We start from the raw sequence: 19219 nt of genomic DNA on the forward strand, positions 1-19219 counted from the left end.
TTCAGCCATTCTTCTCAGGAATAGGAACGACGACGCTAGATTGATGGCGGAGGCGGAACGTAACAAGATCATCGCCAGCATCATCGATAAAGATCTTTTCGAGAAAAAATTTGAACTGAAATGGGTTCGACGATACGTTATAACCGTATAGTTTGTTCCAGCTCTCGTGTAGATGTTTTGGGCGTGTGTAGTTGCGGGTAAATCTTGTCCCCATGGGAAAAAGAATTTTTAACGGACGCTGGAAAGGTTTCACTGAAGACTTTGAAACGTTCACTTCTCTTGAATTTTAATTCTGGTATGGGCCGTGTGGCCATGTTGTTCATTCATCACTCTGTAATGTTAGTTCAAGTATTGACAATTCATTAAAAGTACAGATCTTACCCAATGTCTTTCATTGCAACGTGTCCGCATACGAAAACTGCGTTAATTAAGAAGTATATTATGTATTCCGGTTTCCTTTGATGATCCCCAGAATATGGAGTTCTTACGTGTGCGTATGACTACAATCATTATTACTATAATTATTATATAGTTTGATGATGGCACTCTAGTTAATTTCCAAACTCTCAATGTTTGGAAAAAACGACTTAAAAAATTAGTTGAAGTTAGAAGGGAAGTTCCGAAGAACCTGAAACCTAAACACAGTGTACGTGTATTTTAGTAGTCATTAAAATATATAGAGGATAGCAAGTGAAATTAGCACACAGGCATATGCTTTTTTGTGCAATGTAAAAAACATAGGTGTTCAGTCCATAGGAAATATTACTAACTCAAGTCAGAAATCTTATAAATGATAACACCAATCTTGATATATGGCTGCTAACGGAGACTTGGCTAAGCAATAATACAAGAGATTATACAGAAATAAATTGAATGACGTCAGGGTGTCACTATTTTTACCATACTGTAATCAGTTTATGGCCATCTCTGGGCTGTTGAGACCATTTCATGTTAATGTAATTTTTAAGAACTTGTTGACCAGTGACTGAATATGAGATCCCTTTGTAAGAGGGACAAAGTGGAAAGGATCTCGAAACAAGATTTAAACAACATAAATATAATGTCAGAACGGGGAATAATGCAAGCAGTTTGTCTCAACATATGAGCGAGTGCAACCAAACCGCTTCACCCTGTACATCCATAACCAGCAGCTACAAATGGAACCTTACCAAAGACCAGTCACCCGTTAAAACAAATTTTCTTTTCCTGTCATTATCAACATGGTTAATCTTGCATTCTCTGAGTCTTAAATGCAGAGCTCATCATTACCTTCCAGCCTCTTTTCCCGGGAGTCAAACTTGAGACAGACCCAACTGACAACCTTCAGCTGTTCACTAACCTGTGACAAAAGTTCTAACTACTATTCTATAATTACCACAACTATCTTATTATATTACTCAAGTTTAAACACATTCAACATCAGAACTTTTTTCATTGACACTACTTCCTCATAGATGGCCGAGAACACAGTACCCATTCTCTACACTTACCACCTCGGATGGACCAGGAAATGTGTCATTCTTAGTTTGATGTGTTCTCGACATTTCATTGTAAATATTTTATCAAGGCCTCCTCATACCTTAATAGCAAAATTCCGTATTCAAGTTTAAAAATGGGTTTATATCCATCCAGACCATTTTCTTTGTCTTTTACCATCACCTGTTCCCAACAACTTCACCGCATGGTTTATTGAAACCCACCGCGCTGAATATGTAGACATATTCCCATTGGACATAAGCGAGATTTTCTTTAAGCTCTGTCGTTTCTAAATTCCACCCAGTTCAAATTAATATTACAATATATGTAAACTGTAGCAGTTTTAATTACCATCACCCTTGAACTACAAATAATCCAGTTATTGTCATTTGCCACAATGCGTTTAGCTTACTGCATACAGGTTCAACAGCTGAAAATGCACTTATGCATAATAATAAAAATATGAGTTTGAATTCCAATTCATGCCATAACCAATTCTGACTACACAACACCAACTTACAACTGGACTGGTAATAAAACAAAGATTCCTATAAAATTTATATTTGAATAAACAGTAATTACTATCTTTGGGGAGAGAACAAAAATTAATTTCAAGTTTTCTGAAAACTCAATAACAGTTCTTTGGTGAAATCATAAATACCTAAGTACTCTGGCTTTATATAGGCTATCTACAGCCAAAATATGAAAAACAATTTGAAGTCTGAAAATCTGCATACCCTAACAAACATTGAAAACACGTGTAAATAAAAACTGAAAGACTTTTAAAACAAATTATGCATATCAACTCATTCAATAATTTGGCACAACATTAGACATATGCATGTTCAGAAATACAATTCACTGGTACAAAAAAAAAATTTTATAAGGTGCATAAGCCAAAGGGATTAAGGTAAAGAATTTAATCTACTTCTTCAATGGTTGGGCCAGAGGAACCACCACCACCACCAGGTGCAGCACCGCCACCTGGTGCACCTGGGAAGCCACCTGGCATACCACCTGGAGGGGCACCACCAGCAGCTTGGTACATTTTTGTAATGATGGGATTGCAGATTTGCTCAATTTCCTTCAACTTATGTTCATATTCTTCCTTCTCTCCCAGCTGGTTAGTATCCAGCCATTTGATGGCATCATTGCAAGCTTCCATTATCTTGTTGCGATCCTCCTCTGGCACCTTGTCCTTAAACTTGTCATCTTCCACTGTGGATTTCATGTTGAAGCAGTAAGATTCCAAACTATTCTTTGCTGCAATGCGATCACGTTGCTTCTCATCATCAGCTTTGTACTTTTCAGCTTCTTGAACCATACGTTCAATTTCTTCTTTGCTGAGACGACCCTTGTCATTTGTGATTGTGATTTTGTTCTCCTTACCAGTTGACTTGTCTGCAGCAGATACATTCAAAATACCATTGGCATCAATATCAAAAGTTACTTCAATTTGTGGCACTCCTCGTGGAGCTGGAGGAATACCAGACAGTTCAAATTTACCTAGCAGGTTGTTATCTTTTGTCATTGCACGCTCTCCTTCATAAACTTGAATTAACACACCAGGCTGATTGTCTGAATAAGTGGTGAATGTCTGAGTCTGCTTGGTTGGGATTGTTGTGTTACGCTTAATAAGTGCTGTCATAACACCTCCAGCAGTTTCAATACCAAGAGACAAAGGTGTAACATCCAAGAGAAGCAGATCTTGCACAGCCTCAGATTTATCACCACACAAAATAGCTGCCTGTACAGCAGCACCATATGCTACAGCTTCATCTGGATTTATAGATTTATTTAGTTCTTTCCCATTGAAGAAATCTTGCAGTAATTTCTGAATCTTGGGAATCCTAGTGGATCCTCCAACAAGAACGATGTCATGAATCTGGGCCTTGTCCATTTTGGCATCTCTCAGGGACTTCTCCACAGGCTCAAGAGTACCACGGAACAAGTCACCACACAACTCCTCAAACCTTGCTCGAGTAACTGATGTGTAAAAATCAACACCCTCATACAATGAATCAATTTCAATACTTGCTTGAGCAGAGGCAGACAGAGTGCGCTTTGCACGCTCACAAGCAGTACGGAGACGGCGAAGAGCACGCTTGTTCTCGGAGGGATCCTTTTTGTACTTTCGCTTGAACTCTTGAACGAAGTGATTTACCATTCTGTTATCAAAATCTTCACCACCCAAGTGAGTATCACCAGCTGTGGATTTTACCTCAAAAATTCCATCCTCAATGGTTAAGATCGACACATCAAAAGTGCCACCACCAAGATCAAAAATCAAAACATTGCGTTCTCCTCCAACCTTCTTGTCTAATCCATAAGCAATGGCAGCAGCAGTTGGCTCATTAATGATCCGAAGAACATTCAGACCTGAGATTGTTCCTGCATCTTTGGTAGCTTGACGCTGAGAATCATTGAAGTAGGCAGGAACTGTGACCACGGCATCTTTCACAGTACTGCCCAGGAATGCCTCTGCAGTTTCTTTCATTTTTATTAGAACCATTGATGAAATTTCTTCTGGGAAAAAAGCTTTTGTTTCACCTTTGTAATCTACTTGAATTTTTGGCTTTGTATTATCATTTATGACTGTAAAAGGCCAATGCTTCATGTCAGACTGAACTACACCATCGTCAAACTTTCGGCCAATGAGGCGTTTGGCATCAAATACAGTGTTGTTAGGGTTCATGGCCACCTGATTCTTGGCAGCATCACCAATAAGACGCTCTGTGTCTGTGAAGGCAACATATGAAGGGGTAGTTCGGTTGCCCTGGTCATTGGCAATTATCTCCACTTTGCCATGCTGGAACACTCCCACACACGAATATGTAGTTCCCAAATCAATCCCAACAGCAGCTGATTTCGCCATGATGTTTCTGGAAATAAAAGATATACTGGTAAAGCCTTACTCAATTTAGCAAACTTTCATTTAATTACCACAAATTAAGCACTACCTTGGGTAATATTTTCTTTACACTACATGGAACATGCAAGTTTATCACTTTAAGAATAAAGTACATTTCCGTACCAGTATTTGGAAAACTGTTTAAACCTAACAAATAACATGTAAGGGGAACAAAGGTATATATCTACACCACCTTGGGTAACCCACAAATACACATTGCACCCTGCATAGTTTGACTTAGGCCTCATATCTTGCCATAAGGAAGGAGGAGAGAGAGAGAGAGAGAGAGAGAGAGAGAGAGAGAGAGAGAGAGAGAGAGAGAGAGAGAGAGAGAGAGAGAGAGAGTTTATAAGTTTGCAGAATTGTTTAAAAAATAATCTTAGTGTAATGTCTTTATTCAACCAACAGTTTCTTGGGTAATAAGCACCCTCAGAATGATAAAAATACTTGAGTGGAGCCTATATTTGCAAATCTAAAATTACCCACAGCTTTACAGTAAGTAATTTCTAGCCTGTGCTTAACTTGCACAACACATTCAGCAAATGCATATGCATATACATATATGTATGTATATGTGTGTATAATACATACATACAGAGAGAGAGAGACGAGAGAGAGAGAGAGAGAATAGAGAGAGAGAGAGAGAGAGAGAGAGAGAGAGAGAGAGAATTTATAAGTTTGCAGAATTGTTTAAAAAATAATCTTAGTGTAATGTCTTTATTCAACCAACAGTTTCTTGGGTAATAAACACCATCAGAAACAGAATGATAAAAATACTCGAGTGGAGCCTATATTTGCTAATCTAAAATTACCCACAGCTTTACAGTAAGTAATTTCTAGCCTGTGCTTAACTTGCACAACACATTCAGCAAATGCATATAGTACACATATGTATGTATTTATGTGCGTGTGATTGTGTATTTATGTATGTGTGTGTATATATATATATATATATAATATAGAGAAGAGAAGAGAGAGCGAGAGAGAGAGAGAGAGAGAGAGAGAGGAGAGGAGGAAGAGAGAGAGGAGAGAGAGAGAGAGAAGAGAAGAGTATAAGTTTGCAGAATTGTTTAAAAAATAATCTTAGTGTAATGTCTTTAGCCAACCAACAGTTTCTTGGGTAATAAGCACCCTCAGAATGATAAAAATACTTGAGTGGAGCCTATATTTGCAAATCTAAAATTACCCACAGCTTTACAGTAAGTAATTTCTAGCCTGTGCTTAACTTGCACAACAGATTCAGCAAATGCATATACATATATGTATGGATGTATGGATATGTATGTATATATATATATATATATTATATATATATATATATTATATATATACACACACACATACAGAGAGAGAGAGAGAGATGAGAGAGAGTGAGAGAGACGAGAGAGAGAGAGGAGAGAGCGAGAGTGGAGAGAGAGAGAGAGAGAGATGAGAGAGAGAGAGAAGGTACTACTAGTTTATAGTCAAAACTACCAGTCTGTCAAAATTGAGGGACACTCGTTATTTCTTGAAGGTAACTCGCCCATGGTAAATACTCTAGACTTCAACTCTGAACCAATATCCTACGATATTTATGGGTTTTCTATTTCTTATAAACAGCAAATTGAACTGACACATTCTTGGGAAATCATTAGATGTATGCAATAAAAGAAATACAATTGCAATTATGTATAATCCATGAATTTAAACTTAACAAAATTTAGTTGACAATATCTAACAACCACTGTTCTACACAACTGAATGACATGGGTAGAGCCTGAGCTACTGGGCCTAAACTAGGGCAAACAATATTGTGGACTACCTGAGGCCACCCTAACCATGTTCGGACCCACCTTCAGAAATGTACTTTAACACGTCCTAAAACCGGAGATGAACACAAGTCGCAAGTCATAGAGTCATAGGTCGTGGGAGCAACGCCTCGAGACATGAGACTCGTGACTGGTGCCCATCTCCAGTGTTAGGACGTGTTAAAAGAACTTTATCTGAAGGTGGGTCCAACCATGGCTAAGGTGGCCGCAGCTAGTCCACTAGGTTGTTTACCCTAAAACTGTTTGCATTAAACTAAGATGTCTCATGTGATGAAGTCACATTAGGCTAACACTCCTATTTATCAAGGAAAGCAATTGAGAAAAATTGTACTAGATACAGTCTTGGTGTGTAAAGAACAAAACACTATAGATAGACAAAGCAAGATTTTTGCACAAGAATTATTAATGCAAATCTATCATGAATCAAAATGCTTTGCCTTATCACTTATCTGACTTTATTGACAAGATTCACTAATTACAGTTATTTTCAACAGTGCAGGATTATGATTTAGCAACTATGAAAACTGCGTTAGAAGGTTTAAATAAATTTACCAGACTCCCACAAAGACTACACAAAACTGGTAACCACATCCAGTTAAGGGCCTAGTGGAAGATCTAGAAATACGGCACAAAAATATATACATGTGTATGTATGTATGTATGTATGTATGTATGTATGTATGTATGTATGTATATATATATATATATGTATGTTATGCATACATACAAAGTAGTAGTTATTGCCGAGCAACACTAGTTAGCCTATCTTCCCAAAAACAAGACAAAAATTGTCAAGCGAAACTTTTCCCGTTCTACTTGACAAGCTGGTTACTCAAGGTTAAAATATGATGAATGAATTAAAATGTGATAAATTGAATCAAACATAAAACGTATAAAACAGATCGCAGTAAACATGGCGCGAACACACTCATGACAATCCATTTCTTTAAGGATAACTTTTCAAGGAAGACTAGGCTATGGTAAAGTTATTAAATAAAACCCGATTGAGTGGCAACAGTGTGAACATATTACCTAAATCATGACTGCAAAAAAAAAAAAAAAAAAAAAAAAAATTACGAGTTATATAATGCCCACGAGGTTCCTTCTCAGTCAATATAAAGCCTATAAGCTTTTAAGTACTAGTACTAGATGCATCCACTAGGGATTGGGGCGTCCAATGTATTTAGCAGTGTTTAGTACTGACCGCAGGGGGGTTAATTAAAGTCGTCTGATTAAAAATTACTTTAAATTCTTGTTCAGTAAGTAAAATAATGTAGGAAATCGTCAAATGCCATAGTCTACTTTACTGCGGAATGAGAGCTTAGAATTACCATTTGCTTATTTAGTATCTGTACGGTGCAATCAACTTGGGGATGAAGAGGCTTCGTCGGTCTCCCCCCCCCCCCCCCACAAAAAAAAAAAGGCGGCAACCTGTTCCGGTTGGCGACTGGCGAAAAACAGGCCGGGGAAGCAAGTTTTCCCCGCGTAGTAGTTTTTTTAACTTATATTCTGCCTGCTGAGACATGTAGTAAACAAGAAGGAATCAAAACCACCACTCGTCACACTACCATAATATCTTTAACTGGTGATGTAATGTAAAGTTGTCCTGTATATACATGCTAATCCTCTTCTGTAGTCTGCCAATGAATGCATACACATGCGTAGATAAAGCAAAAATGGGATGTATGAAGCTTAAGCCACTGGAGCGAGACGCAACGTTAATAAAAAAAAAACAACCTGACTGCTTGTTTCATTAGCAAAATTGTCCCATTTCCACACAAGTTTTAAAGTTATAAAAACAAATCTGAGGCTTGCCGGATAGAATAACACGGTTAGGGGGACAATGGAGACTAGACCGAGTCCACACGTATGTCTCAGATTACCAACACCGGACCCGATTTCGAAATCTTAAATTGACTCAATCTTATTAATAGTGGGTTCGTCAGCAAAATGGGAAGTACACAATAATACGTTAACACGAATGTTACGTTCACAACCCCGCAAATTGTAAATCTAACCAACACAATAAAGACGGGAATATTCCAGAACTTACGGGACCGCAGGAGCCGGTTGTGCTCCGTTCCCCACCACGCATTACTACAAGTAGCCAGAAAGCCAGCCATCACAAACTCCAGTGCTATAACCTGTTCAATAATACACAGGCTAATTCCACGGGTTTCTACTTTTATTCAACCATAAACCATGAGCAAGTCGATCATGTCGCAGTCAGTCAACCAGATGACCCAAATTTATAAATAATCTACATACGGGAATGGTATCAATAATATTTAAACTGAAACCTATTAACATACAAAAAACTTATACACTAATAAGGTATTCACTGACTTACCGACTTTGGAACGATGGAAAAAGACTAGATGACCAAGCGAGTTCTTAAACTTTTAGCTGTTGCTCGTACCACTGAGCTTGAGTGACTGAGCGGTTGAGCGGCCGCGCGGCGCCGGTCGAGGAGAAGGAAGCAACGGTGGGGGGAGGGAGGAGAGGCGGGACTGGTGACCGAAGCCTCCCCTCCACCATGCCACATGATGCCAGGGATGGCCAGGGGGTGAAGAGGGGTTGTAAGTTCACAAGGTCGATTTTACTAGAAGAATCTGCGAGCTTCGTTTTCTTCGTCGTTTTCTATTAGACGCACCCATTTCTCACGTCATAAGATTTAGCCATTCAGGACACGGACATGCCATGACGTCAGAGCTTCCCATTACGTCACTATAAAACGAGGTTCTCATTGGTCAATTTCAACGCAGGAGGTTTTAGAAGTGCCAAGTTGAGTTTTATGAATATGCCTGAATATTGGATTCTTTATGAAACAAATCAGTGAAAAGAATACGGTTCTGAAACTACGTTATCAATACTGAACTATTGAAATGCGGACAACTAACATACAAACGAGTAGCTTGTAAGCAAATTCTACAAAACTCTTGGGATGATGCAAATAAAAAGTAGACTTCTCCATGAAGCACAATCCGTAATTATGAAAGATACGCGAGTTATCTACAAAGAAAATACAATGAATTTTAGATCACCATCCAGAGGTTATTGTTATCTGATGTGGAGTTGAGATAAGTCAGTGCGTGAATGTGGAAAAATGTGGTAATTTGTTCTAATAATTTACTAGACGGATAAGACTTCTTCAATAATCACGCAGTCCATTTCAACTTCGCTAGACCGTGGTGGCTAAACCAACTTTCACTAACAACTGTAGAAAGCAATTCACAAATATGTTTTCAAGGTGATGGGTATCAAGACAGATGGTTTTTATTTGATTCAGCAATGGCTTCCTTTAATGAAACGCGAACTGTAAGCGTTCTTCCACAACAAGGAAGGAGGAAGAAACAAAATCAATAGATCTGGCCACCCAGCAGGCATGACGGAGACGGGGGTGGCGACGCTCAGCTTCGCTCGGGAATTCAGGAACGTTTCGAATATTCCAGAACTCCCTTGCCAAGCCAACGTTACCTACACACTCTGCCTAAAACGTTATAGCTGTTTGTCCATTTACTTTTCTAAGTATGTATGTATATAAAGTATGAAGATAAAAGGCCCATAAAACACTTATTTGAACGTTGCAACCATATATATATATTTTCGGGCAATTCCTCTTGTGCTCGTGATCACAGAAGGAAGTGCAACGCTCAAATGGAGTTTTATGATTATACTACGTATTATATTAAAGTAAAAGTCATTCATGCATAATGTGTATATGTATGTGTTCACGCGCGCGTTTTTTCATTACGGTTTTGTTTTCCAACCAATGTTATTTGATGTTACATGACCATTTTGAGGCGCCTAAAGGAATACAATCCAGTGGTGCGCGTATGATATTGTATATTTGTTTAATTCGGGGAAACGAATCTAGGAACAGGCCTAACACTCTGATAGGGAAAAATCACGTTGCATACGCATTATAAACAAAAGTAATAATACAGGGTGTCTCAAAAAAATGTACTCACTCTTAGAATTATGAGAAAACCTTTATTTATGGACATAGAGCGAAATGAAATAGCATCGAATACATGAGACAAATGTTCAAATTGATGACTATTATAAATGTACTCAGTCTTTTTTTGTGTTGCAGATATCCTGAATTACTGAAGCTATGGCAGGAAATCAACTTAGTTTCGAAGAAAGAAAGTTTGTCCTGAAATGCTATTGGAAGACCGAAAACGCCACTGAAGTGAAACGCCGGTTCACAAATCAATTTGCAAAACCGCCACCCACGCGTCGGACCATTGCGCGCATCAGAGACAAATTTGAAGCAGAAAGACAATGTCGTGATATTCCTAATGACATGTTTCGCGACGTTTGCGAATCCCTTGGTGCGCGTTATCAGCGTTGTCTGGACAATAATGGTCATCAATTTGAACATTCGCAAACATGATTCTTCAAACACATTTGTCTCATGTATTCGATGCTATTTCATTTCGCTCTATGTCCATAAATAAAGGTTTTCTCATAATTCTAAGAGTGAGTACATTTTTTTGAGACACCCTGTATTTAAAGTTATTATCAAGAGACGCGACCTATCTTACACACACAGACAATACAGTTCAATTTACATATAATGATTATACATAATACATTTTGCGGTAAGAATCACCATTTATTCAGTACTTTAGACAAGCAGGGTAATAAAACGACACTGATGCAAAACATTTATTAGAAATTTATTAAGCGCACATCAAGAACTTCCATTCTTGGCCTTACACTATAGATTAGAATAATCACAGTTAATTAAAGCTGATACAATTCTTAAAACGTAACATTCTGAATCCAGCGCGATTTACTGTAATCATACTGATGCATGTAAAATGTGTGCTTTGAGTGTGCAGAAGACGTCAGTGAAAATACCACTTAAATATATATAATTACTATATTATCCAATCTATCTAATTAAAGTTGACTTGTTTGTAGGCCAACATGGCGTCCATAGCAATACAAGGGTCATAGAAAACGGCGTAGAAGCGTAACAACAAGGATTTAAATATAGAAACCTACAATTGAGAGGCGGGACTTATGAAACCAAGAAGAGAGAGAGAGAGAGAGAGAGAGAGAGAGAGAGAGAGAGAGAGAGAGAGAGAGATGAGTGACACTGCCATGGGAATTAAACAATACATTTAACTACCATCAACAAACCTAAAATAATTCACACTGAAGGCTACTTTTTTAACGCACAGCATCTTGTAACAATGTGAAACAATTGACGTTTGAGGTAAAGTTTAGATTCAGTGCCCTAAACAGCAAGAGATACTACTCGTGTGTGTGTTATTGTAAATGGCGGAAATTAATTTATAATGTTTGGATGAAATGTTATTATCATGTGCCATTTTCCTAAGCAGAATTGTGACTATTCCGTTGACCTGACTTGGGCTCATTATTCTCCGTAATTATCAATTGTTTCGGGTTCATCTCTCGAGGCCCGTTTGTAAATTACTGACTTATTCTTTCTATTCTCATTAAGAGTACACACACACACACACACACACACACACACACACACACACACACACATATATATATATAGATATCTATATATATATATGTGTGTGTGTGTGTGTGTGTGTGTGTGTGTGTGTGTGTGTGTGTGTACGTATATATGTATAGCTGTATTTTGTCTCTGGTTTTTTTCTTTTTATTTCTTTTTCCGTTCAGCTTCGCCTCCCAATGAATGTTCTGATTTCTGTTCCAGATGGTCTCCATTCTGAGGCAGCTAGAGCAGGAGTTCTTGACCTTTTGATGACTCCAGACCCCCAATGAATTGCCCAATATGGTTCCAAACTCTCTTTGCTTAATATGTTTAGTTTAATACTACATATTCTATACTCTGTTTTTTTTTTCATCTGTCCATCCGCCTGTGGTGTTTTTGTATGGTAACACTGCGTCCCGGGCTTTAGATAGTTACGCTATGTGTAAGTTTTAGGTAAATAAAAGGATACTTGGGTGTACATTTGCAACTGGAAAATGTTTTGATAATTTACTGTATGCGAATTACACCGTTAATATTCGAAATAAGATATTATTATAATCGTTGAATGTAAGCTGAATGCAACTATCTACAGCCCGGGACGCAGTGTTACCATACAAAAACACCACAGGCGGATGGACAGATGGAAAAAAACAGAGTATAGGTATGAACATACAAGAAAATCAAATGCATTTATGTACCCACGTATACACTGACACAATGAAATAAAATAATATAAACAAATATCCAGAAATCGAGTCCCATAACCCCAGCATAAATTATGGTCCTCTTACCCTAAAGGGGTATGATGCCCTCCTTAACATTTACCCATGCACAAGTTGAATGAACAGAGAGAGAATGCTATAAAAAAAGCAGCATTTCGTGCAGTGACTAATACACATTTCATACATATCTCGACGAGAACTTGTTTTATACAATCATTGGATTTATTTTTGAAATGAAATAACTTACATGACCACACTGCGAGGTCACAACTATGTATACAGGCTATTGTTTACAACTCAAATTTTGGTGCACAACTGTAGAACACCAGACACGATACTGAACCTTTCCACTGTGGATAGCGAAACCTGAATAAGAGCTCTTTTGCTATTAAACACTACTGGTCTAGCGATAACTAGAGTTTTTCATCAAAGGGGGCGGAAGGGGCGGGGGGAAGGCTTTTGCATGGTTGCTCTAAATATCCACTGGCTTCATCCAATCGTTAAAAAAAAAAAAAACGAGCCAAATTTTCACTCATTCCTACTCTGCCCAAAATCCTCACGAACAACACGACCATCTCCGACTGTACTACGCAGTATTTAGAAATAAAATTACATAAAGATAGCACAACAGTTTACAGATTACAAAATACACATCTTTCAGTGAGAATCGTTTTGTTACAGCTGACTTAGCGTTTTCGTAAGGGCACAATAGTTGGATGGCTGATGGCTTCAGACACGCCACCGTAAAAAGTAGCTTCGTAATTAGAGGGACATTCCCTCTCACCAGAGGTTGGCAAGTTTCAGTTAACACTCAAAACCATTTTAGGAGCGGACTCCGATCCCATTTCCAGCGCTGCCGATTCTCCTTAATCCGGCTGCCTTCGCTTCACTAAGAGCAGGGAAGGAAAATGACAAACTTGGAGATCTGGCATACTTGTGTCACTTCTCCACTTGGGTCAGTTCACCGAGACCCTTGGTCAAATCGTATCAAAAAGGGTGGAGTAAGGTATATTCTATATACCTTGGGGTGGAGATAATCCTCCATATATACGTTACGTGCTTACTCCAGGAGCAAGACCCCGTGCCAGCACAAGGCTGGCTTAATCTCAAACAACAACAATCTTCCATATTCATTGTCTCGCATAGCACGCTTCCTTAAATACCATGGCGACTGAGAGATCTCTGGCAATGTTAAGTGCAAAGAGCGATACGCGAGATTGGTTGAGTAACAAAGGCGTAAAACCGCCTGATTACCTCACCAAATGTGAATTATTTGAAATTGCAAAATCAATGAAAACTTCATGTGATACCAAGTACATAAATGATACAGCCATTCAGAATGGACACCACATTTTGTGGTTACCACTACAACCCAATCGGTTGATCTGGGCTCAGATGAAAAATGATGTTGCTGCGAAAATAATATCAGAATGAAAGACTTACAGGTACTTCGGCAAGACGTTCTGGCGTCTGTAAGTACCAAAAAATGGAGCAGGTCTGTTGATCATGTTGGAAAAATTGCAAATGAAGACATCAAAAATGGTGTATGCATTACTGAATTTATTGAGTCATCTGTGACAGATGTTACTTCATCATACGAAGAATCGCCATGGTCAATCATGATTAAGACCGAAAGTGTATGTATGTATGTATGTATGTATGTATGTATATACGTCTATATTGTGAAAAGACATGTTTATTCATGTATTATTTGCTTGGCCTTTCAAGTCCTAAATTGCATACAATGAAATGAAATGAATTATAAAACAATATAATTGGTGCTTTTCCTTCTATTAAGCCGAATTAATAAATTTTTTGTATAAATTATTGTTTTTTAATCATAAAAATTAATTATTCCAAAAAACAAAAGGATGGTGAACTGATAAATTGATAAAGTCAGATAACTCTCTGACAGAAAACAGCCAAATGCACATGATGGAAAAATGCTCAATAACCAATCATCAAAATTGAGGACATGCAATTATTTGATGTCAAAACTCACATTCTTTCTTTCTGTTTATACGGTAATCTTTTGTATATAAAATTAAAATTGTTGTGCGTTAAAAAGCTACGGGATTTCAACTTTCCTATCACCACCTGGCTGAAACAAAGATAACGAAGAGAACAATTCGAAGGGAGAGTAGCAACCAAATGAAAGGCTTATGTATATATAATAGTATACGTTGACCATTCCAATCTGGGTTACTGGGGGAATTAAACTACTCAGCCGCCCCTTTCCCCTTATCTTGGCCTGCCCCCATACTAGATTAAAGAGGTCAACCCAGGAGTGGATTAAAACAGCCAGAAGGAGGACATGGCAACGCCGAAAATGGGCTCAGAGTCCCTCTTAGCTAAATTCGGGCCACTTGCATTCATTTCTCATTTTCCCAAGAAATTCGGACAAAGAGCTGGATAATAGTTCCATTCCGCGTTTTTCTTTTTTTAGTTCCTCATCTTGAACTGCCGGTGCGTTACGAAATTTTTATCTGGTTACCAAAGCCAAAGCGGATATCTCTATCGTTGATAATGCGATAAAGTTTGATTCATCCAGATAAACAGGACTACAGTCGATAGCGGACATACAATTCTGACAGATACACGAAGTGTTTCCGATCAAACTTCATATGATATCTAACTGCGTCAGTATACAAGACACATGGTTAAATTGTATGTCGAACACTCTAGCATATTATAGGAATACAGTATTACATAAATGCCTTCATTAGCATACAGTTCAAAGGCGACTGTATATATCTGGTATCCGCCAAAACCGTCCCCTCCCCTTCTAGCTCCCCGCCCCCTCTGTTGTTATCGAATGACTATTCTGGTTCACGAGCACTATATTAAGTGAGATGAACGTTGCGTTGGTTGATCTGTTTGTCAGCTGGGAAGGAGACAAATAAACAGCTCCGTCAAAACAGAATATTCAAACTTGAATTTAAATACTGTACATAATGAAATATACTCAAAATGAAAACAACAACAATTGCCTTGAATCTCTCTCTCTCTCTCTCTCTCTCTCTCTCTCTCTCTCTCTCTCTCTCTCTCTCTCTCTCTCTCTCTCTCCTAGTGTGTTCTGATAACACCGTACTCAGGATACTCTGCTAATGTACTTGCATCGAATTATTATTTTTATAAAAGGAAAATATTATTCTACTTCCTGGTGAGAAACTTACACCACATAGGAATCTTTCCAGAAGTCGTACCTACTGCTTCTAGACATTCTTCCAACTGAGGGGTTGCTGCAGGGAATTAAGATAATGGTCACTGCTATAATAACATAATCCCCTTTGCAGAAAACAATGACAATGACTGCTTCATACATGTTCACAGAGGACTCATCTTAAATGTGAGCCCCCCCCCAAAATAATAAAAGAATAAATAAATAAATAAAAATAAAAACCATACTCATATTGTGTCATGCACTCCTACCATGTGTTTGCACTCTCGTATTTCCTGCATGTTGTCCTTCCTCGCCAGTACCTGTCTAAAGGTAGGTTTACACTTACGCACTTTCGTGTTGCGGACTGTTACGGGGTGGGACCGCAACACGATCCAGATAGAACGTTGTATCTAGACCGTGGACCGCAAGAAACCGTTACAAAATTGACGCGGTTGGGAGAAAAAATGACCGTTATTTGGCGGCGTGGGGCGGACCCGGGCGGTGGGTTACGGACACCACAGCGTATTCCTGCGGTGCCTAGCGGAGTGTTACGGAGTTGGCGCAGAGTTGGCGCGGTGTTATGGTCGTTGTTGCTATGCCAGGCCACGCGCTCTTGCGGCTTTGTTACTCCGTGTAGCTGTGTGTTGCGGGTGGGTTGCGGTGTTGTTGCGGTGTTGTTGAGGAGTAATAATAACATAATTCATAATAATGAGACAAATGAGAAGCAAATGATGGACATGTAAAGCATAGAAAGTAAGAAAATGAACATGAAAAGCACAGAAAGTAAGAAAATGAACATGAAAAGCATAGAATGTAAGAAAATGAACGTGAAAAGTATAGAGAGTAAGAAAATCAACATGAAAAGTATAGAAGAAAAAGAAATTGGGACTTGGTTTATACCATAACATTTTCAACAGCAAATATCATATATTATCAACTGAGGTCAATATGTCTTTAGTCTGTTACTGATTTTTCTTTGTTCCACTGTTAATAAATATGTCCAGTCAATGTTAATTATTGTTTCATTGTCATATTTGTATGTGTTCATGTTCATTTGATCATGTTCTCAATATTATATTATTGCTCTTTACCTTGTATGTTATTATATCATTTGATGGCCATTTGGCTAAGAATTTGTTGTCCTGGGTATTCGAATTGCTTAAAAAATGTTGTAAATTAAAAACTAATAGCAGTTTAAGGATTTTAAAACTAGATTTTGAAGCAAACTCAAAAAGGGATGAAAATACAGCAATGGTAATAATAGCAGATTTTATTTCAAGCATATGGATGGCAAGATATTTGGGAATAAGTACTGACCAGCAAATTATTAAATATATTAAGAATAGACTGTTAAATACATTTAATGTAAATATTATAGGATTTAAGTCTAATGTTAACAAAATTTTCATGAATCAGTATGTTTCTAAATTAAAAACATATTTAGAAAAATAATAAATTGTAATATTTTTATATTATACAAAATTGTAAAATATAATCTTGTAAAGTAATATTTCTTAATAAAAGAAAAAAAAGTATTGAGGTTCACCTAAAAAAAAAAAAATCTACCTAGGGAGACGCCGTATCACGCCGCACGCCCCGGAACGTGCGCACCATTTATTAATCGTGTATGGAGGCGCCGTAAGGGCACTGCACGGCGCGTTAACATCATGCCATAGCACTCCCTCGCGGGTGGTACTACGTCGCGGGTGGTACTACGTCGCACCATATCGCACCACGTGGGGTGTGGTGCGGTGTGGCATGGCACCATGCAGGTTCTTACCTCTTTTGTTGCGAGGCCGCGCTACACCGCATACGGCCTCGTGCGACTTCATCAACCCGCCAGACGCCACTCAAAAATTTGAAATGATTTAAAAGCCAGGTGGCGTCGAGCGGGTTTAACGGTCATCGCCTGCCCCTGCCAGCGAGGCAGCACGCTTTTGGTGCGTTTATAGTGCGGTTTGTAACAGTTTCTTGCGATCCCACGCCGTGACAGCCTGCAACACGAAAGTGCGTAAGTGTAAACTGGTCTTAACCATTTCTAGGTCCTCGTCTCTTCCCTCCCCCCCACAACACAATCGAATTGTACACTATTTTCAACAACCTATGGTCCTCCATTCTTTCCACAGGACCCATATCTCAAAACACTGAACCATCCTTTCATAATGATACTTGTATTTAAATGTAAAGGTGATGTCCAGGAATGCATTAATTATAAAAAGGTATAGTTGAAGATTTTGGAAACAATAATAGATGGCAGGCAGAGAGAGGAATTGAGAATAGGGAAGGAACAGTTAGGATTTATGGAGGGAGGCGGCCAAGCGGATGGAATATTTTGCATAAGGCAACTGATGGAGAAATTCAGAGAAAAACAAGACCTGCATCTGGTGTTCATAGACCTTGAAAAGGCCTATGACCGAGTGCCAAGGCAAGAAATATGGAGATGTTTGAGGGAGAAGATGGGGCCGGAAAAGTATGTCAGAATTATTCAGGAGTTGATGTACTGGAATGTGTATACTAGAGTGAGAAGCAGTGTTGGAGAGACAGATGGATTTGAGATAGGAGTTGGATTACACCAAGGGTACGCACTTAGCCCATTCATCTTCAATATCATCCGATGGATGTAATGACCAGGGATGTTAGAGAAGCAGTGCCATGGTGCATATTATACGCGGATGACATTGTGTTGTGTTCAGAGGGGAGGGAGGAGTTGGAGGGGAGGTTGGAGAGGTGGAGAGCAACACTTGAGGAGAGAGAAATGAGAATAAGCAGATATAAAAACCGAATATATGTGTACCAGTATTACTGAGGATGGTGGAAATAGCATAAGATTGGATGGGGAAGAAATAACGAGAGTACAGAAGTTCAATTACTTGGGGTCCATATTAGAGGATATTGGAAGCATAGGCCAAGAGGTGAGACATCGAATTCAGGCCGGATGGAATAACTGGAGGTCTGTATCAGGGGTCCTCTGTGGCAAGAAGGTCCCTCTGAAATTGAAGGGAAAGTTCCATAGGACGGTGGTCAGACAAGGGATGTTATATGGAACAGAAAGCCAAGTATGTGGAAAACAAAGGAGACGATGAATGTAGCAGAAATGAGAATGTTGAGATGGATGTCGGGAGTAACAAGGGAAGATAGGATTAGAATTGAGTATATAAGAGGATCGACAAAGGTAATTGAAATATCAAAGAAAATGGAGGAGGGAAGGCTTCGATGGTATGGACACCTGTTACGAAGAGAAGAACATCATGTTGGAAGACATACCATTGAAATGGAAGTATGGGGTAGAAGGACGAAGGACCAAGAAAGAGATGGCGTGATTGTGTAGGGGAAGATGCACAGGACAGAAATCTATGGAGACGACTCATTCATAATGGCGCCCACATATATAAGTGGGTTAAAGCTGGGAAGAAGAAGACTGAACTATCCTTTCACCTAGACGACTTTTTCATCATTTGTTTATATCTCCATTAGTTTCCTTTTCGATTCTCTTTATGCCACTTACACTAACGCAGACAGTGATTACCCAACAGCTTCCGCTTTTCTTTCAATTGCATCCAACAGCACCACCTCTCACTTCCACGTGGGAAAGCTGCTGGGTCAGTCATTTCTTCATAGATTCCAAACTTGGCTTCGATTGACGCTCCAATTCTC

At 38.7% G+C, this 19219-nt stretch overlaps 1 protein-coding gene across 1 annotated transcript; it reads right to left on the minus strand.

Annotated features, from left to right (window-relative positions):
* Positions 1–2021: 2021 nt before the first annotated feature.
* On the minus strand, positions 2022–8704 carry LOC135219815 (heat shock cognate 71 kDa protein-like). Its single transcript, XM_064256901.1, has 2 exons — positions 8546–8704; positions 2022–4358 (listed from the first exon to the last, which is right to left on the minus strand). The coding sequence occupies exon 2, from the start codon at positions 4349–4351 to the stop codon at positions 2396–2398; it is 1956 nt and encodes a 651-aa protein (XP_064112971.1). The 5' UTR covers positions 4352–4358; positions 8546–8704; the 3' UTR covers positions 2022–2395.
* Positions 8705–19219: the final 10515 nt, after the last annotated feature.

The sequence above is a fragment of the Macrobrachium nipponense genome, chromosome 1 (genome assembly GCF_015104395.2).
Source record: "Macrobrachium nipponense isolate FS-2020 chromosome 1, ASM1510439v2, whole genome shotgun sequence".
NCBI lineage: Eukaryota > Metazoa > Arthropoda > Malacostraca > Decapoda > Palaemonidae > Macrobrachium > Macrobrachium nipponense.

Bases quoted from the DNA above. Each gene is read 5' to 3' on its own strand.
- LOC135219815 (XM_064256901.1), bottom strand. From the start codon at position 4,351: ATGGCGAAATCAGCTGCTGTTGGGATTGATTTGGGAACTACATATTCG.